Source organism: Berghia stephanieae, chromosome 2, assembly GCF_034508935.2.
Source record: "Berghia stephanieae isolate SIO BIC M18660-M18661 chromosome 2, UCSD_Bste_1.3, whole genome shotgun sequence".
NCBI classification, from domain to species: domain Eukaryota; kingdom Metazoa; phylum Mollusca; class Gastropoda; order Nudibranchia; family Aeolidiidae; genus Berghia; species Berghia stephanieae.
In genome coordinates, this window is record NC_088361.1 from 42,631,558 (window position 1) to 42,651,095 (window position 19,538).

Genomic DNA, 19,538 nt, shown 5'->3' on the forward strand with positions numbered 1-19,538 from the left:
CAAGCTACAATCTCCGTAATCCAGAACTTTGAAACGTTTGGAAAGTTCTGCAGGACAGGAAAAGATTTTTTCTTCCTTATTTGTCCTCTAAAATCTTAACATTCTTTCTTCCAGATCTAAATGCCTAATATGGGGATGGGTTAATTTTAAGTATACAATAGTTTAGGCTTTCTCATTATCCAAACTCACACCATCTCCACTTGACACTGATTCACTCCACAAAAGTTAGCTGACTGAATGAGACTTGTATGAGGTGGAGCCAGTGGATAATGTGTTATATTGTTCGAGCCTCGCTCGGCGCACAGTTGAGTCCTTGGAAAAGGCTCTTTATTCACATTATCTCACCATACTCAGGTGTAAAATGAGTACTTGGCTGTTAACAGCGTTGTCTTCTGTCTGAAAAAGATTGTAATATTGCCTAAATAAGTGCGTCTGAAATATCACAACGGATTGGCCTTGAACCTCTGGAAAAGAGAAGAAAGATAGATAAACTTAAATTATTCCACAAGATCTACTACAAAAATTCGTGCCTTAAACTTCCAAACGACATCAAAGATATCGGCACAAGAAATATGAGGGGACACACAGCAAGAGTAACCATCACAACATCAAAAGCAGACGCCCACATGTATTCGTTTTTCCCTTCCACTGCCCGACTATGGATTAGCCTCCCAGCTGAAGTGGCTGAAAACGGTTGCCAACATGCCTTCACGCGATTGCTAGAGTTCACAACGTGACTTTTGAATCTATGTGTTTTTTTTGTTTTTGTTTTTTAGTATTATGTGCAGAGTTTTAGCAAGTTTAAAATGTAAAACACTATAAACTGTGGAGTGATCCTCGACAATATTGGAGGTTTCCACAAGACGAAGAAGAAGAAGAAGAAGAAGAAGAAGAAGAAGAAGAAGAAGAAAAAGTAAGACTGGCTCAAATAGGGAACAGGTGGAGAGTCTGAGAGCACACTTACCGGTTTACATAGCTTGAGATCACCTAAATGTCTCATACAGAAACAAGCATAGAATCCCACTAAAGGGAATATACTCATGTGCTTACAATATATTATAGTACTTAACACACAGATGATTTACAACTACAAGGAAATAAAATGTTTTTGTTTTTGTTTTTAAGGGTTTTACGGCGCTTGCAACACATTAAGGTCATATCAGCGCCAGTAAAAAGGAAGAAAATGGGATAGTAAAAAGTTCTAGAATTACAATAAAGCATCCAAGAAAAGGGAAGACAAAGGGGAATTGGTTCAAATAAGAAACAGGTGTAGATTCCAAAAGCACTCTATCAAAGTACTTAGTTTGAGATCACTAAAAGTCTCATCCAGACACAAGCACAGGTCCCCGCTAAGAGGAACACACTCAAATGTTTTACAAATCATATATAATATAAAGAAAGCACAATGCAGTGCATAACAGAGAGATGATTTACAATGAAAAAAATATCATCTCCCAAAACTAACTATACATTCGACTGTTTCCCTCTCAGCCAGGGCATCTGTCCAGGACCAGGACAAAACCAAGTAATCTCATTCCAAGACAAAGACAGAAAGCATGTTGGAAAACAGATATAAGGGGATAGAAGACACAGTATGTACCTCCCTGCCCACTATGAGAGGTCAGGATCCCCACCCAGAAGGAATTAAAAAATCCTCCCCCCAAACTATGACTACATCTGTTTCCCCTCTCAGATAAGGACTCCGACCAGGGTCAGGGCAAAACTTAGTAATCTCATTCCAAGACAAAGACAGAAAGCAGCCTGAAAAACAGATATAGGGGGGAATATAAGACACAAGTGACTTCCCTGTTCACTAAGGGAAGTTAAAAGACCCCCACCCAGGTGAATTCTTTTCCATAGTTTTACAAACACAATGTGAACACGAAACAACATAATAAGACGTGAGAATGTTCTCCAAGTTGCTTATTGTGATAGAAACTATATGAATATGAGTAAAAAAAAAAAAAAAGAATTGAAAAAGCGCTATGCCAGGAGTAACTCGGAGTATTGAAAATAACAAGAAAGTATATATCATTCTTTCCATGTATTATTTTATTTCAAAATTCATTTTATTAATAATAATTTTTTAAATTGCATTTCACATTGACTCAGTACATATGGGGAAACAAAAGTTAAATAAATAAAAAAATAAACCCAATAATAAAGAAAAAAAAATTAAATTTAAAAACAAAAAAGAATAAGAAAGAGTATTACTATACTAGGTTAGTTCAGCAAAGTACTGATACTGACATTGATTCTATCATGTCAACTAAAACCTGTCACAGATTACTAACCAAAAGCCATCGTGTGCTTTCAGTTCATCCTTTTTTTTTCTTTTAGACATTATCCACAGATATATTTACATTCAAGAAGCTTTATAAATGTTATACATGAGGTTGGGCTGGTTGTTGTTTGTTGCTTTAGGTCTCTTCCAACACAATTGAGGTTATATGAGAGACCGCTGAAACAAAAAAAAAACAAGCAATCTAACAAAAATAGTACAAATGTAAATCAAAATCATAACCTAAAGATATCATAAGCTAAATTATAAATAACCAAGAACAAACAGGCAGAAGATTTTCTCAGCACAGAGAAATTACAGGTAGTGAAAACTCTGGGTTAATATTATTGGTTCTGGGAATTCCCGAAATTACTTGGCTTTCAACCGACAGGTTTATGAGAAACACTCCCTACAATCACACCACTATGTACGCAACTATTTTTCTGTCATCATCTCGATCCTGATATCGCAATTACTGGTCTCCACACCACTCTGTACTACGTTTGTGCAGTGTGCAGCCTCCATTCTCCATCAGTTCAACCAGATTATTAACTAATACAGACAAATGAAATTACTTTCCCAAATCTTACTAATTAGTCCAGTTTATGAAAAAGTGTCAATTAAAAAAGCATTTTATTTGTCTCAATCATTGGTTGACATGTGCCCCAGGGCATGGCATTGGTAAAGGAGCAAAGTCCTTGCTGTCGTCTTGCTTAGTTTACACAGACTGAGTTGCCATCTTGACTGTTCTTGATAAATAACAGTTCTGAAGTGATAGTGGTGGCAGAGGAACTTGCTTTGTGTCCTAGGGAAGCTTACAAGTGTCCAGATAATAAATTTGTGAAATTTATTTTAATCACTGGATTGTATTTTGAAAAAAACTAAATTAAAACATTTTTTCTTCCTTTCTTCGGGTTGACAATCTTCTTCTACACTCTTCATCTGTCACAGTGATATCGGGTTTAAATTACTAAAATATTTCTTTTTTAATTGAGCTTTTATATAGTGCAATATCCACTAAATGTGCTCAATGTGCTTTACAAGGGGTCCCTGGTCAACAGCAACATTTAACATGTAGGACGAGACATGACGCCTGTTATGCGATATTACAATTTTTCAGACAAAGGCAATGCTGTTAACGGCCAGGTTCTCATTTTACACCTGAGTATGGTGAGAGAATGTGAGGAAAGAGCCTTTTCCAAGGACTCAACTATGAGCCGAGCGAGGCTCGAACCCAGGACCTTTCGATCTGAAAGAGAGTGTCATACCACTAGACCACATAGCCGCACAGGTATACTGCAAAGGTATAATGTTTTGTTTTGTTTTTTTTTATCACTAAAATGGCATGTTTAAAAATGATATATGGCAACATTTTAATAAAATTGGCTACAATTTGGTCCCAGTCGCCATCTTGCTTTGTTTCTTGGGCAGTTCTGGAGTCAGTACTACTGCAAATGTGGGTTTGTTCTGTATTTGCAGTAGAAGCCTTGGAGCCTAGAGCTTTATTGTATAGAAATAGAGGATTGGGCCCAAAATATATAAACTACATTATTATTATAAATATATTTTTTTTTCTAATTTAGTATTTTAAAAAATTGATTATTATTAATTTTTTAAATTATTATTTTAAAAAATTATTACTATTATTATTATTTCGCATTTCATTGACGATGACGATGTACCTGTTGCTGTGCAGTGATGGTGGTGTTGATGTGGTGGTTGTGATTGTAGTGGTGGTGTTGATGATGTAGTAGTGATAGTGATGATGACTATAAAGATTATGATGATGATGTAATAGTGGTGGCAGTTGCTGTAGTTTTGATAATGATGTAGTAGCTGTGGTACAGGTAGTGATGACGATGATGTGATGGTTGGGGTTGTGATGATGATGAAGAGGAAGATGATGATGTAAAGGTGGTGGTGGTTGCTATAGTTTTTATAGCGATGTGGAGGTTGCTGTGGTAGTAGTAGTAATGATGATGTAGTGGTGGCTGTAATAGTAGAGGTAGTTTATTGATGGTAACTTCTATTATTTGCAGGAGCACTGAGCAATGGCGAGAGTGTGTGTGTGAGAGAGAGAGAGAGAGAGAGAGAGAGAGAGAGAGAGAGAGAGAGAGAGAGAGAGAGAGAGAGAGAGAGAGAGAGAGAGAGAGAGAGAGAGATATTCCTGGAACTTTATAAAATATATTTAACTAACTGTAAATAATACAATAAACGGGGATGGAACTATTCTCATTAAAGTAATCTGACTAATAAGCTGATAGATTTCAAGATGTTAATGAATGATCAAGTTGGAGAGGTGGGGAAAGGGAAATTTTCATAGATTAGATTGGGGTAACAAAAACAAAACAAAACACAATCTTGTCAAGTTTCAGACTTGAAGGAAAAGTTGAAATGTTCAATCATCCCTTCTTTTCTTTCCTTCTCAAACTAACACACTCACATTTAACTTCAAGCCATTTGACAGCACGCCATTTTGACAGAAAATACAGTGTTGTGTTCAGTAAGGGGACAAAGACTAAATTTCAGAGACTGGAGAGCACTTCTACTACAGCGAATAGCAATTCCACCATGAAATCACTAAACTAATCACAGTAGTCCTAATACGAATAAAATAAGTACCTCGTTAAATAGCGATTCCACCATGAAATCACTAAACTAATCGCAGTAGTACTAATGCAAATAGAATAAGTACCTCGTTAAGGTAAACCAGAAGATTTTTTTTCTTGTTCTTCTATTTCTTTCTTTTTTTTTTTTTTTGACAATCTTCTTCTTTATCAGCCAGTGGTATCGGTTTTTATAAAACACAAAAAACATGGCACGTTTAAAAATGATAAATGAACATGGCTATCATAAGCTATAGCCTATTTTTGGTTGCTAGAAATTGAGCTTTTTTTGAGCTTTTATATAGTGTAATATCCACTAAACATGCTCAAAGTGCTATACAAGGGGTCCCTGGTCAACAGCAACATTTAACATGTAGGACGGACATGACGCCTGTTAGGCGCTATTACAATTTTTAGGACAATGCCAATGCTGTTAACGGTCAGGTAATCATTTTACACCTGAATACAGTGAGAGAATGTGAGTAAAGAGTCTTTTCCAAGGACTCAACTATGTGCCAAGCGCGAGGCTCGAACCCAGGACCTTCCAATCCGAAAGCGAGTGTCATACCACTACCACAAGACCACATAGAAATAATTCAGGTACAGAAAAAAAATGGCTAATATTTAGCCTTGGAATACTTTAAATCATCTGGCCACAGTCTGTGTAGTGTAAACAAAGCAAGAAGTCAACAGGGACTTCTCTCCTTTACCAGTGCCAGTGCCCTCACACAAACCATCTGGCCATGGTCTCTATGTAAACAAAGCAAGATGACGGCAGGGGCCTCATTCCCTTACCAATGCCCAGGGCTCTGAAGAGTGACTGAACGTTGACTTAAGATGAAAAATATGGTGTTGACCGTGCCATTCTCATTCCATTCATTCATCACAACGACTTTTTTTTACTTTGCTACTTTGACACACTGACTGCTACGCTCAATAAAACTTTCTGAATATCTAAGTCTAAGCAAAAACAGCACAGATAAATAGCCCACCATCTATGAGAAGGATGAATATCTTTTAAAATTCTGCTTTTTGTAATATTTTCATGGTTACAAAACTCAACATGCATGCATGCATCTTTTCTTTCTCGTACGAGAAATCGAAACGAAAACACTTTGGTTTTCTTTCCCTACGAATAAAAGAGTTCTTTCAAGAAAGGGAGAGGCTAGGGAGACCACATTCATGGTCTAGGTTTCTTATCCAAATCGACCAGTCGAACTTTTATCAGTTTCATTTCCATTTTTTGTTAAATTTTAAAAAAATGAACTTTTCTATAGCGCAATATCCACTTAACGTGCTCAAATCGCTTTACAAGGGGTCATAGGCCAACAGCAACATTTAACATGTAGGACGGGACATGACGCCTATTAGGCGATATTACAATTTTTTCGGACAGAGACAACGCTGTTAACGGCCAGGTACTCATTTTACACCTGAGTATGGTGAGAGAATGTGAGTTAAGAGTCTTTTCCAGGGAGTGTGGATCAATTTTGTACCCACAATTGAGAGTCCAACGTTACCATAACCTGAGTGGAGAGAGAGAGAGAGAGAGAGAGAGAGAGTGAGGAGAGAGAGAGAGAGAGAGAGAGAGAGAGAGAGAGAGAGAGAGAGAGAGAGAGAGAGAGAGAGAGGATTCCAGGTTTGTTCAGACAGTTTGCTTCACAAAGGCGGCAAAGGGGGGGGGGGGGGGGGGGGGGAGTAATGTTCCATTTTGACTTATGTATTTAGGTTGTTTGAAAGGGTTTTACGCCCTTGCAAGACATTTGGGGTTCGGCGCCCGTAAAAGGGAAGTAAAAGGAATAGTCAAAATTCTAGATTTACCAGTAAAAGCACACAAAGGTTACAGTCACATTCCCATAAAAATTTGAGAACTTTGATTTTACACATTTATTGCTATTCCCATTCCATGAGAAAGTCTTCAGACATTGTTTAATGTATCTTACAGAGTAAATTGTGAATATTCCATTCTGATTGCTTTTAGATGTTTTTAGAGTATCTAATAAAATAATTAGAGGAAAATCTCATTGTTACATTATGTTCTTCCATTCTTCTTATATTCTGAATTGTATTCATGTTACTAAAACAAGCTACAATCTCCGTAATCCAGAACTTTGAAACGTTTGGAAAGTTCTGCAGGACAGGAAAAGATTTTTTCTTCCTTATTTGTCCTCTAAAATCTTAACATTCTTTCTTCCAGATCTAAATGCCTAATATGGGGATGGGTTAATTTTAAGTATACAATAGTTTAGGCTTTCTCATTATCCAAACTCACACCATCTCCACTTGACACTGATTCACTCCACAAAAGTTAGCTGACTGAATGAGACTTGTATGAGGTGGAGCCAGTGGATAATGTGTTATATTGTTCGAGCCTCGCTCGGCGCACAGTTGAGTCCTTGGAAAAGGCTCTTTATTCACATTATCTCACCATACTCAGGTGTAAAATGAGTACTTGGCTGTTAACAGCGTTGTCTTCTGTCTGAAAAAGATTGTAATATTGCCTAAATAAGTGCGTCTGAAATATCACAACGGATTGGCCTTGAACCTCTGGAAAAGAGAAGAAAGATAGATAAACTTAAATTATTCCACAAGATCTACTACAAAAATTCGTGCCTTAAACTTCCAAACGACATCAAAGATATCGGCACAAGAAATATGAGGGGACACACAGCAAGAGTAACCATCACAACATCAAAAGCAGACGCCCACATGTATTCGTTTTTCCCTTCCACTGCCCGACTATGGATTAGCCTCCCAGCTGAAGTGGCTGAAAACGGTTGCCAACATGCCTTCACGCGATTGCTAGAGTTCACAACGTGACTTTTGAATCTATGTGTTTTTTTTGTTTTTGTTTTTTAGTATTATGTGCAGAGTTTTAGCAAGTTTAAAATGTAAAACACTATAAACTGTGGAGTGATCCTCGACAATATTGGAGGTTTCCACAAGACGAAGAAGAAGAAGAAGAAGAAGAAGAAGAAGAAGAAGAAAAAGTAAGACTGGCTCAAATAGGGAACAGGTGGAGAGTCTGAGAGCACACTTACCGGTTTACATAGCTTGAGATCACCTAAATGTCTCATACAGAAACAAGCATAGAATCCCACTAAAGGGAATATACTCATGTGCTTACAATATATTATAGTACTTAACACACAGATGATTTACAACTACAAGGAAATAAAATGTTTTTTGTTTTTGTTTTTAAGGGTTTTACGGCGCTTGCAACACATTAAGGTCATATCAGCGCCAGTAAAAAGGAAGAAAATGGGATAGTAAAAAGTTCTAGAATTACAATAAAGCATCCAAGAAAAGGGAAGACAAAGGGGAATTGGTTCAAATAAGAAACAGGTGTAGATTCCAAAAGCACTCTATCAAAGTACTTAGTTTGAGATCACTAAAAGTCTCATCCAGACACAAGCACAGGTCCCCGCTAAGAGGAACACACTCAAATGTTTTACAAATCATATATAATATAAAGAAAGCACAATGCAGTGCATAACAGAGAGATGATTTACAATGAAAAAAATATCATCTCCCAAAACTAACTATACATTCGACTGTTTCCCTCTCAGCCAGGGCATCTGTCCAGGACCAGGACAAAACCAAGTAATCTCATTCCAAGACAAAGACAGAAAGCATGTTGGAAAACAGATATAAGGGGATAGAAGACACAGTATGTACCTCCCTGCCCACTATGAGAGGTCAGGATCCCCACCCAGAAGGAATTAAAAAATCCTCCCCCCAAACTATGACTACATCTGTTTCCCCTCTCAGATAAGGACTCCGACCAGGGTCAGGGCAAAACTTAGTAATCTCATTCCAAGACAAAGACAGAAAGCAGCCTGAAAAACAGATATAGGGGGGAATATAAGACACAAGTGACTTCCCTGTTCACTAAGGGAAGTTAAAAGACCCCCACCCAGGTGAATTCTTTTCCATAGTTTTACAAACACAATGTGAACACGAAACAACATAATAAGACGTGAGAATGTTCTCCAAGTTGCTTATTGTGATAGAAACTATATGAATATGAGTAAAAAAAAAAAAAAAAGAATTGAAAAAGCGCTATGCCAGGAGTAACTCGGAGTATTGAAAATAACAAGAAAGTATATATCATTCTTTCCATGTATTATTTTATTTCAAAATTCATTTTATTAATAATAATTTTTTAAATTGCATTTCACATTGACTCAGTACATATGGGGAAACAAAAGTTAAATAAATAAAAAAATAAACCCAATAATAAAGAAAAAAAAATTAAATTTAAAAACAAAAAAGAATAAGAAAGAGTATTACTATACTAGGTTAGTTCAGCAAAGTACTGATACTGACATTGATTCTATCATGTCAACTAAAACCTGTCACAGATTACTAACCAAAAGCCATCGTGTGCTTTCAGTTCATCCTTTTTTTTTCTTTTAGACATTATCCACAGATATATTTACATTCAAGAAGCTTTATAAATGTTATACATGAGGTTGGGCTGGTTGTTGTTTGTTGCTTTAGGTCTCTTCCAACACAATTGAGGTTATATGAGAGACCGCTGAAACAAAAAAAAAAACAAGCAATCTAACAAAAATAGTACAAATGTAAATCAAAATCATAACCTAAAGATATCATAAGCTAAATTATAAATAACCAAGAACAAACAGGCAGAAGATTTACAGAAAAAAAAATATCCCCTGTCAAAAATACAATCACAAACCAAAGAAGCAGGATAGGCTAGTAAAGAGAAGAAGAAACGACATCACTATCGGATCGTACACCCATGCGAACATCATAGATATATGATTCAAGGGTGATGCTCCCATCCAACCACCCGCAGGTTGGGCTGGGTTAGCAGAGGTTGGGCTGGGTTAGCAGAGGTAAGAAGAGTCTTTTAACAGTTGAAGACATGTCTTACCACCTAAAACGCATCGTTCTTAAAAAAAACAAAAAAACACCTCCTCCTCTGCAATAAATAATTCCATGTTTTGCTATTACTATTTTAATTCTTGTAAATTTTCGCATATTTGCATATATTGAGCAAAATTGCTTATATAAGTATACTATAATAATAATAATAATAATAATAATGATAATAATAATAATAATAATAATAGTATTTATTATTATTATTATTAATAATGATAATAATCATGTTTAAACTCTTTCAATTATATCAAATGTCACCAAAAATATATATTTTAAAAAGTATTAAACTACTAAGAAGATTGAAAGAAAATAATTTAAAATGTAACGTGCATAGACATAGGAATGATGAACATACAATGGAGGGGAGGTAAAGTCTACATTATTCACATATGTCATAACATTTGGGACAATAACCACACAAAATCATTATGTAAATATAAAGTTTGAATCCGTGGAAAAGATTACATCAAAACACTTGTGATGAGGGGAAAATACAGGGTAGGACAGTGAATAAGACTTATGGCTTTAACTTTTACAGCTGTTTTGTTGAAGGATGAATTTCATCCAAAAAGGAGCTGAAAATTTTTACTACAATTTTTAAACTATAGAAATTGTGATAAACTCCAATCCATAGGCCTTATACCTCTAGCTGTGAACTACTTGTCCCTATTAAAAAAATGTAAAAAGTAAAAGTAAAGTAAATGGATTAACATGGCACTGAAAACTTTCACATACAATCTTAACAAAGGATATCCATCCTGTCTTGATGACAGATCACTCTTAATAATAATTAATATTAATAATAACTGATATTCCCTGTTAACAAACCCAATTCGTTGCAGAATAAAAAAAAAATCCAAATGCACAACTGCATTTCTTTGGAATTCACTTCCAGGTCATTTCAAATATATAACAACTTTCAATTTCAAAGTTTTAATCGTCCCGGGATGAAAAGGACTGCCAGGATCTGCACGTGAGCAGAACCATTTTACACTTTTTCCAATATTACTTATCACTTTGAAATTGTCCATATATGCATGTGCATACATATTTTTATATGCTTTTATCATTATTAACCATAAATAGCTTGCATACCGACTTAATTAAAAAAAAAAAAATTCTTTTTATTGTAAAAATATACAACGTCGACAGGAAAATAAAGATTTTGAGCTTTGAACCAACTTGAGGTGATGAAACAAAAGGATACTTTTAAATGTATTGCACAATTTACTTTTTTCTTCAATGGCATTCAAAGATAAAACGTCTTTCATTTTGCAGACTTGAAACAGTTTGTTTTTGTTTTTAAGGGTCTTACGGTGCTTGCAACACATTTAGGTTATATCAGCACCAGTAAAAAAGGAAGAAAATGGGATAGTCAAATTCTAGAATTATAATTAAAGCATCCAAGAAAAAGTAAGACAAAGGGGAACTGGGAACAAATAGGGATCAGATGTAAATTCCAAGAGCATGCCATCAATGTACTCAGTTTGAGTTTGAGATGACCGATGAGTCTCATCTGGACACAAGCATAATAAATATAATAATACATAATAGAGAGATGACTTACAAGGAAAAAAAAAATATGCATTTGACTGTTTCCCTCCCAGCCAAGGACTCTGGGCAGGGCCAGGACAAACCAAGTAAACTCAAGCCAAGACAAAGACAGAGAGCAAATTGGAAAAAAAAAACTATAAGGGGATATAAGACAGTAAGTGCCTCCCTGCCCACTATGGGAGGCCAGGAACCCCACCCAGAGACTTGAAACTGGAAATTATATTTTTTTAAAATAAAACTAAAAAAAAGAAAGAAAGAAAAAAAAAAAGACAAAAAGCAAAAGAGCAAACAATACAAATGTAATCAATTAATATTAATTAAAGTCATCAATGGCAGAATATTCAATTTAAACAAAGTTTCACTTCAAAGGGAAAGTTTTCTGTATCATCCATTGACTGTCTAAATAGCTGCGAGTGTTGCCATGCGTTTTCTCCTTTTCCCCCTGTTAGCACAGCTGTTATCGACAATGTCAATGAGCCTTGTAAGTCAAACGTCATGAAATCTTTTAACAGTTCACCTGTCAAAATCAAATATAAACACAAATAGCATAAAACTGACCATAATGTTAATCTTTTGACATAACAAATATAATTATTGCTTAGTGTTTTCATAATTTCAATCAATTTGAACTTTAATTTAATGATGTTAACATGACTTTGGAAAAAATAAAAGAGAAGATGAATGAAGAGCAAATCTCAAGACAAACAGGTGAGACTCTTTAGAAAAAAAAAAAAAAGTTGATGAAAAACTGAATTTAGCCTAAAATGTGACATGCTGAAAACAAACTATATCTCTATTTATTATTTTGATTATTTTTTTTCTTTTCTTTCCCTTTCATCATCTTTTAATGGTACAAACATAACAGCAACATGAAATTACATAATTAAGCATAAAAAATGACTGGAGGTAAAATCATATGCATTTTTCGCGACGGGAACAAAAATTAAATACAATTTTTGAGATTGTGGAACAAAAAAAAAAAGAAACACAATCACAGTCTTACCGGCCTGAACAAAGCAGTTATCACCAGAACATATTCTCCAACTGACAGAGGCACCTTCATAGACTGCAGAAGGAGCTTTTAATTCAAGCTTACTGATTCTTAGATCTGTACCTGAAAAAAAAACGATCCAAAAGTTTCATCGATTTTGAATGTGTAATGTAATCATTTTGTCAACAACTTTATAATGTGTGACTCATCATGACTCACCAAATCAAACTTGTATTTTGTCTGAGTGCAGTGGATGGTAAAAAGTGTATTTAAGTTATAATTTTCAGAAATATGATATTTTTGTTATATGCACTTTATGAAAAATAATTATACTGAATGAAACGCATAAACTTAACTGAATTTTCATAGTTTTGACTATAAATTCAATTTTCAGCATCAATATCATTCTGAAATAATACCGTTTTTTGACAGTTTTTAGGTCATACAGATAAAAAAAATGAAAGTTTTCCTTCAGAGCCATTTAATGACTAGAGTTAACCAGACATTGAAAGAATATATATTATATAAAAAAGAGAGCACTCTCAGAGTTTACCAGACATTGAAAGTATATACAGTGGTGATCATCTATGTCCCCGTTCTGCCTAAAAGCCCACTAATTAGGTAAAGCAGAATAATTTCACTTTAAATATAACTCTAAACGCCCACTTTTCATAATGGAATTTGACTTTTGTCAAATTAAAAAAAACAAAAAAGGAACATACCATGTTTGCAATATTCATTTCACCATATGTGTGTCCCTTAAATGCTTTCACTCCATGTTGCGCCAGATAAGCATCTTACAATTTTCCCCTTCCAATTATCTTTAGAAAACGGTTAAAAACTGAACTTTTCTGTAGGGCATATAATTTGGACTCTTAGTATGTATTTTATTATAATATATTATGTTATCATCAAATTTGTGTAGTTTTTAACATGCCAGTTTTATATTTGTATATCATACATGATGTGTTCATGTAAAGCGCCAGTGAGCAATTCTAAATTGGAACTAGGCGCTATATAAATTCATTATATTATATTATTATTAATTGGTTGAGAAAGGAAAATTTTAATTGTCTAGCAGTCGGTCATCAGCAAGGTAAATCAAGTACAATGCTGATAGTATGCACAAATTACTAAATATCAAGACCTTTGTTGAGGATGCAGTCAATAAAGGACGGAAACATAAGTCAATGACTATTACCATAAAAACTGAAAAAAAACATCAAATTTATTTTCTACAAGATGGGAAAAACCTGAGTTATCGTGCAGCCCATTCTCTTTTTACTCTAAAATAAAATAAACAGTGTATGTACAGTAGAATCCTGATAAAGCCAACACCGTCAAACAAGAAAGTTTGGTTGAATTTATCCATAATCAATGAAACAGTCTTAGATAAAGAACAAAAAATTTGGAATTAACAAGAGGTATTGATTTTATGCAGAAATTGACTTTAAGAGTGTTGACTACATGCGGATTCCATTGTATTTTAATTGTGAAAATACTTTAGGCCTAATATGAGTTTCTTCAGCCATGATTTTCCACTTTGTAGCAAATCATATATCCATGAACCCTTGTGTAAAATAACAATTTATTAATGCGTCTCAAAATATTTAATCAACTTAATAGTAATAGTAGGCACAATATGAAATCTTTATCTTACCGGTCACATCAAATTTCCATGTGATTTCTGCTGAATCAGTTCCTTCCTTTCTGGCTAAATAAGTCATTTTCCAGTCAAATTCTTCTTTTCGATGGACATTGGTAGATGAGAAAGAATATTTGAGCCAAGAACGCAACTTATCATTCTTTGAAGATTTACGTATGTAACAATCTTTAGAGCAGCTGTAGCAAATGTGCATAATTTCACTTTCACGTTCTTCTTCTGTTGGTCTAAAAATATATGATTTATTGATTTCTGCAGAAGTAGTTGCTTCAGTTGGATGTCCTAGCTCACCTCTTGCTCTCCTCCACTCAATTGATCCAGTAGTTCGTCCAGGCAATGATTCTGCATTTGCACTTACATCTTTTGCACATAAAAATCCAACAATCTCCTTCACCAATCGCCTCTCTAACTCTTGCACTCTTGGCTTTGGTAGACTGGATGTTACTTTTACCCATACATTGTGAATGGTTTTCACAAGCCAATTCTCTCTACATAAATTTCTTCTTGAGAGTACCTCTTTTTGTTTAGATGTATATCTCCATGTAACATCTCGAATATCATCTTTGGCAAATGCAATGATATAAGTTAATTTTTTACCCCAACCAGATTCATACAGAAGGGGTTTATCCATTATGTTCTCACAAGGATCACAATGTAGCCACTTGTCCTGAGATTTTGAAAATACTTCAGTCCATACATGATCTGTCCAGTCAAGAACATACCTTGCTTCAAAATCTAGAGCCCTACAACATAAAGTAAAACAGTCTGCCCATTCTCCACATCGCCCTCGCCTTGTTTCTAATAACTTTTCAGCACTGCCATATCTGGGGAATCTTGTAACTCTTGCACACACATTACAAGTATGAGCTTCAACTCTGCCAGCTCCATATTGAAGATCCTCTTGTGATGGTGGAAGAGAACCTGTATTATGTGTAGGCCCATTACAGAAAGAACATGGTAGGCTATCGACCCATTTAAAGAATGAAGTTTTAAACCAACGGAGTAGAGCCAGAACTAAATAGTCTCTCAAATCATAGGGTTTCTTATTGTTGCCCCTTCTTTCATCACCATGAACCTCAAAGTTTTCTTGAGCCGTTGCTTTCAACTCCTCAATGGGAATTACTCTTCTAGCTTTTTCTTGACTTGAATGGTTTTCATATGACATCACTTTTCCCATAGCACCTTGCAATCTACTGAAAAAGTTAGCCTCACTTGCCTGAAACCGAAATGAAAACATTATCATATATGAGAATACATTTACACATAATAAAACATAGTCAAATGTAAATCTTTGAATGCTTTATAACCGAAAAAGGGAGGGTTGGGGAATGGTAGAATTAGAATTTTATACAAAGATTTTGATTGAAAACAAAACAAATATTATCTAATTGGAGAGAAAGACTAGTTTATATGTAGCATTAACTATGATAATTTCTTGCAATCCTTTGAATAGGATGCATCTAATGCAAGGTACTCTCAGCCAGATCTAATAGATACAGCTAAAAAACACTGCTGGGTGGACAAAAGGTTCACAAAAAAATCTCAATTGAACTCGGGGCTGATATTAGTAATTTGTTTGTGTTTTGAGTGCCTTATCAGTGGAGATTTTAATATCCCAGTGGTTGTATAGTAGTAATAATGGTAACAAACTTGATAGATGAAAAAAACCCCAACTTTTCATAAGGAATAAGAGATGATGAAAATTTACTGTAAACGATTGAGCTGTAACTGTTGGTCGAGACACGGGTGGATTAATAGGCTCTGGATTACATCGTGCTGTTGGATTTTGAGAGGTTTCGAGTTTTTGTCTTTCTTTTTCCAAATCTCCTTTTATCTGCCTGAGAGCTTGAAGGCTAGTTCCAACTTTTAAGGTGAGAAATTCCTCATCCTGGAATACAAAATACATCTGATATAATGAAAAAGAACAAATAAATCTTTGTATCAAGAACTTTGGCAAAGAAAATGAAATGTTGCGGGCTATGTGTTAAGATTTAAATTATAACTTAAATTTAATAATAATATGAGCCGATGCAGGAAAGGAAATGAGAGAGAGAGAGAGAGAGAGAGAGAGAGAGAGAGAGAGAGAGAGAGAGAGAGAGAGAGAGAGAGAGAGAAGAGAAAATATTATTAATAGTAATAACATAACTCTGAGGCAATAATATCACTTCTTGACACTAATGTTAATCCGTGGTCGTTAATAGCATATGCGTGGTCGACGAACTCTGACACGGTCCTTGACAATTTGTCAATCTTGTCAATGGTCAAGGCCAAGGTCCTTGGCAATTGGCGCTTCCAAAGAAAATATCTCACTCAAATCTCCAGATCAAGAGGGTGAACAAACGGAGTCTTTTATTCTTCAAGGGTTGTTCCTATAAATTGATATTAACTTTCTTACCTCCTCAAAACCCATTTCAAAAAGACATTCCATTCCACCCGAAACATTCAGCAGTTTTGTTTGAACTGTCGGATTTGTGAGACGGATTTTCCTGTATTTCTCTTCATTTGGGTATTCTAAAACATTGGAGGCAAATTTGATCAAAATTCTAGACGCTGTCATAAAATCTTGAGCTTCATTCTCTTTTACTAGAGTATTCACTGAATCGTAGGCCGATGTCATATTGGACCGAGGAAGAAAAACGCCTTTCACCTTTCCTATACCGAGGCGAGCAGCCAGCCAAGTTGTAACTGAAAACGAAAGTTATTTGTTGTCAACTTGCAACTATCAGCAGTCAACTCAAAACTCTAACTCTTCTACACAGTAAGAAAGTTTTGTTGCAAGTTTGTAAGGACTTACCACAAAAAAATATATATCTATTTATTTTACTCTTTGTATTTAATAATAACTCTAAGTATTACTTTTTTAAAAATTCATATTTATCATCAATTGGTTTAAATTTATTAAAAAGTAGTTACCTTGGTAAGAAATAAAAATATGTTGAATGAAATTGTTGCAACTTATTTGATTTTTAAGAGAATAAAAAACAAGATGCTTTAGCTGTCCTTACACCGTCTTGGTTTAGCTTCCCGAGATACAAAATGTCTACCAACTTGACCAACCTGAATGCAAATTGTCAACCCATCTGTTAATTATAATCATATTAATTAAATCATATGTTGGTAGACTCGACTATATATTCTGAAAAAAATGGAGCAACCTAAAGGCTACATAGAACAAACTATGATGAATATTATGAAATATCTCGGTGAGAACTGTCATGTACTTCCTTAGTCTTAGTAATCTTCTTGAGGAGAAGGCAGCCAAACAAGGAACCAAAAATGTTCACTGCATCTGCTCATTCAAAGGATACCAAGCACACAGCAATACTTCCATGCAGGAAGAGACACGACGCCTCTCTTGGAAAGATAATGCTGTTACTCTTACTATTACTGGCCAGTCAGATACTCAACATATTTTGAATATGAATGAGTATGCGAAAATGCATGACAAAAAAAAAACAATAAAAAAATAAAAAAAAACACACAAAAAAAAACAAAAAAAAAAAACAAAACAAAACCCAACAAAAACAAACGTAGGTCCAAAACATATGCGCACAGTCTTATGTCAAACAATACAAAGTGATGGCAACGACGGGTAATACAGAACAAAATCAAATAGAGATAAAATGGTCGTTCCATTACACTGATATAGCCCTTTCCATTTTGACAAACTTTAATACTCTTTGCGTACAATTTCATTTTACACTATTGTTGTTGTCGCTTTGAACTGAACTTGTTTATATAAAGAAAAAAAATTGAAGTATAAACGAGTAGGAAAAAAGATTCGATTACATGACTCTAACACTAACACTACACTGAGAATATTGCTCATTTGAACTTTACATCGAGGGTTTTTATTTTGAATCTTATTATTTTTAAATATAAATTTTATCCCTTTTTCTCCCTCTTTGCCGTGACAGAAAAAAGAAATGGGCTCAGTCAGTTAAAAAACGATGTGAAATTACCAGCTGAAAAACAAGCTATCGCTATATGGGAACAGGTAAGTTTTGAGAGGGATGGTACATCATTAATAATGGAGTGAGATGGTAGAGTGAATAAGGCATTGTAGTGACGTTAGGATTATTTAACTTTGAGCCCTTCTTTATCCCCCTCCCCTTCTGAGCAAGAATCTTAATCCATATTGCCCAATTTGAGATACTGTAATGTCTTAGTTATTAGTTTATATTCTTTATTTGATAATGATTGTAAAGACAAATTTCCCCCTGGGATGAATGATGGAAATTTTATTTTTATTTATTAATTATTTTTTTATGTATTCATTCATTTATTTATACTTTTATATAATTTAATCACTGTGTTTTGACTTTGCAACCTTCAGGACATAGTTTTTGCACAAGGAAACAAAGAGTACACCAGTAAATATAAAGAAAATGGAAGAGTGAAGATGTCTTTTATATGTTGAAACAATCCAAAGCAATGCTTCTGCCATTGGCCTTCTTTAGGAGACAGACAAAATAGGCAAAAAGCATTGCACATTTTAAATCCATGGAAATGCACTATACAAATATTAAAATTTATTTACTTATTTATAATGGCAATATGAAATAGAATAAAAACAAATTATCGATGAGAACATTCAGTCCAGTAAATTGGAGAAAAAATGCACAGTGGAAAAGTGGTATATTTATAGAGTGTTAAAAAACGTGTCTGTAGATTATTTTCCGCAGATTCACCATGATCAATTCGCTTTACAATATTTGTTTTATTACCCCAGCAGATAAAGAATCATTTTAATTCTATTTTATACGATAAATGTCGCCGGTTAGGCATCCTTCTTCTTCTTCTTCTTCTTCTTCTTCTTCTTCTTCTTCTTCTTCTTCTTCTTCTTCTTCTTCTTCTTCTTTTTCTTTTTCTTCTTCTTCTTCTTTTTCTTCTTCTTCTTCTTCTTCTTCTTCTTCTTCTTCTTCTTCTTCTTCTTCTTCTTCTTCTTCTTCTTCTTCTTCTTCTTCTTCTTCTTCTTCCATTAAGGCCAAAGCCTCAGACTGAAGATTGTATGGCTGTCTTTTCAGTAACAGGGGTTTTAGAGGGAAGCAGGGAGCAATTTTTTGAAGTCATCATTCAAAAGGGCTTGTTTACAAGTGGTTGGTAGGGAGTTCCAAAGTCGGATGGTGGAGGGGAAGAAAGACTAAAGATGATGGTTTGTTCTTGAGTGGGGGATTTCAAAATTAATTGCTGAGTTTCTTGTTTTGTTGTTGTTCTGTTTCAAATGCCTAGTTGGAATTTTGAGTTTTCAGTTTTGTGCTTTGTTGAATGCGAGGAGTTTGATGATAGATCGTCTTTCATGTAGCGGTTTCCATTGGAGATCATTTATGAGCTGAGTTACGCTTATATCCTGCTCATAGTTTCCACTGACAAATCTGGCAGCCCAACGTTGGACTTTTTCTAGCTCATTGATTTCTTGTCATGTGTGAAGATCGCACACTGAGCTACAATATTCCAGTATGTGCCTGACATATGCTTCATAGTATGTCTTTTTCACAGACTGGTGGCAGTGGCAGATTTGTCTTTTGAGGA

At 34.7% G+C, this 19,538-nt stretch overlaps 2 protein-coding genes across 5 annotated transcripts in view; one reads left to right on the forward strand and one right to left on the reverse strand.

Annotated features, from left to right (window-relative positions):
* Positions 1 to 10,228: 10,228 nt before the first annotated feature.
* Positions 10,229 to 16,744, reverse strand: LOC144964921 (peptide-N(4)-(N-acetyl-beta-glucosaminyl)asparagine amidase-like). The gene is made up of 5 exons (XM_078899712.1): positions 16,402 to 16,744; positions 15,715 to 15,894; positions 14,004 to 15,222; positions 12,356 to 12,466; positions 10,229 to 11,869 (listed from the first exon to the last, which is right to left on the reverse strand). Exons 1-5 carry the CDS (start codon positions 16,621 to 16,623, stop codon positions 11,694 to 11,696), a joined length of 1,908 nt encoding a protein of 635 aa, XP_078755838.1. The 5' UTR covers positions 16,624 to 16,744; the 3' UTR covers positions 10,229 to 11,693.
* A 265-nt stretch (positions 16,745 to 17,009) lies between these two features.
* Positions 17,010 to 19,538, forward strand: part of LOC144964924 (tubulin polyglutamylase complex subunit 2-like) — a 17,271-nt gene continuing 14,742 nt past the window's right edge. For all 4 annotated transcript variants that reach the window (XM_078899717.1, XM_078899718.1, XM_078899715.1 and 1 more), the window contains exons 1-2: positions 17,010 to 17,209; positions 17,924 to 18,003. In XM_078899717.1, the coding sequence (XP_078755843.1) occupies positions 17,152 to 17,209; positions 17,924 to 18,003 (138 nt within the window). In that variant the 5' untranslated portion in view covers positions 17,010 to 17,151. The remainder of the gene's footprint in view (positions 17,210 to 17,923; positions 18,004 to 19,538) is intronic.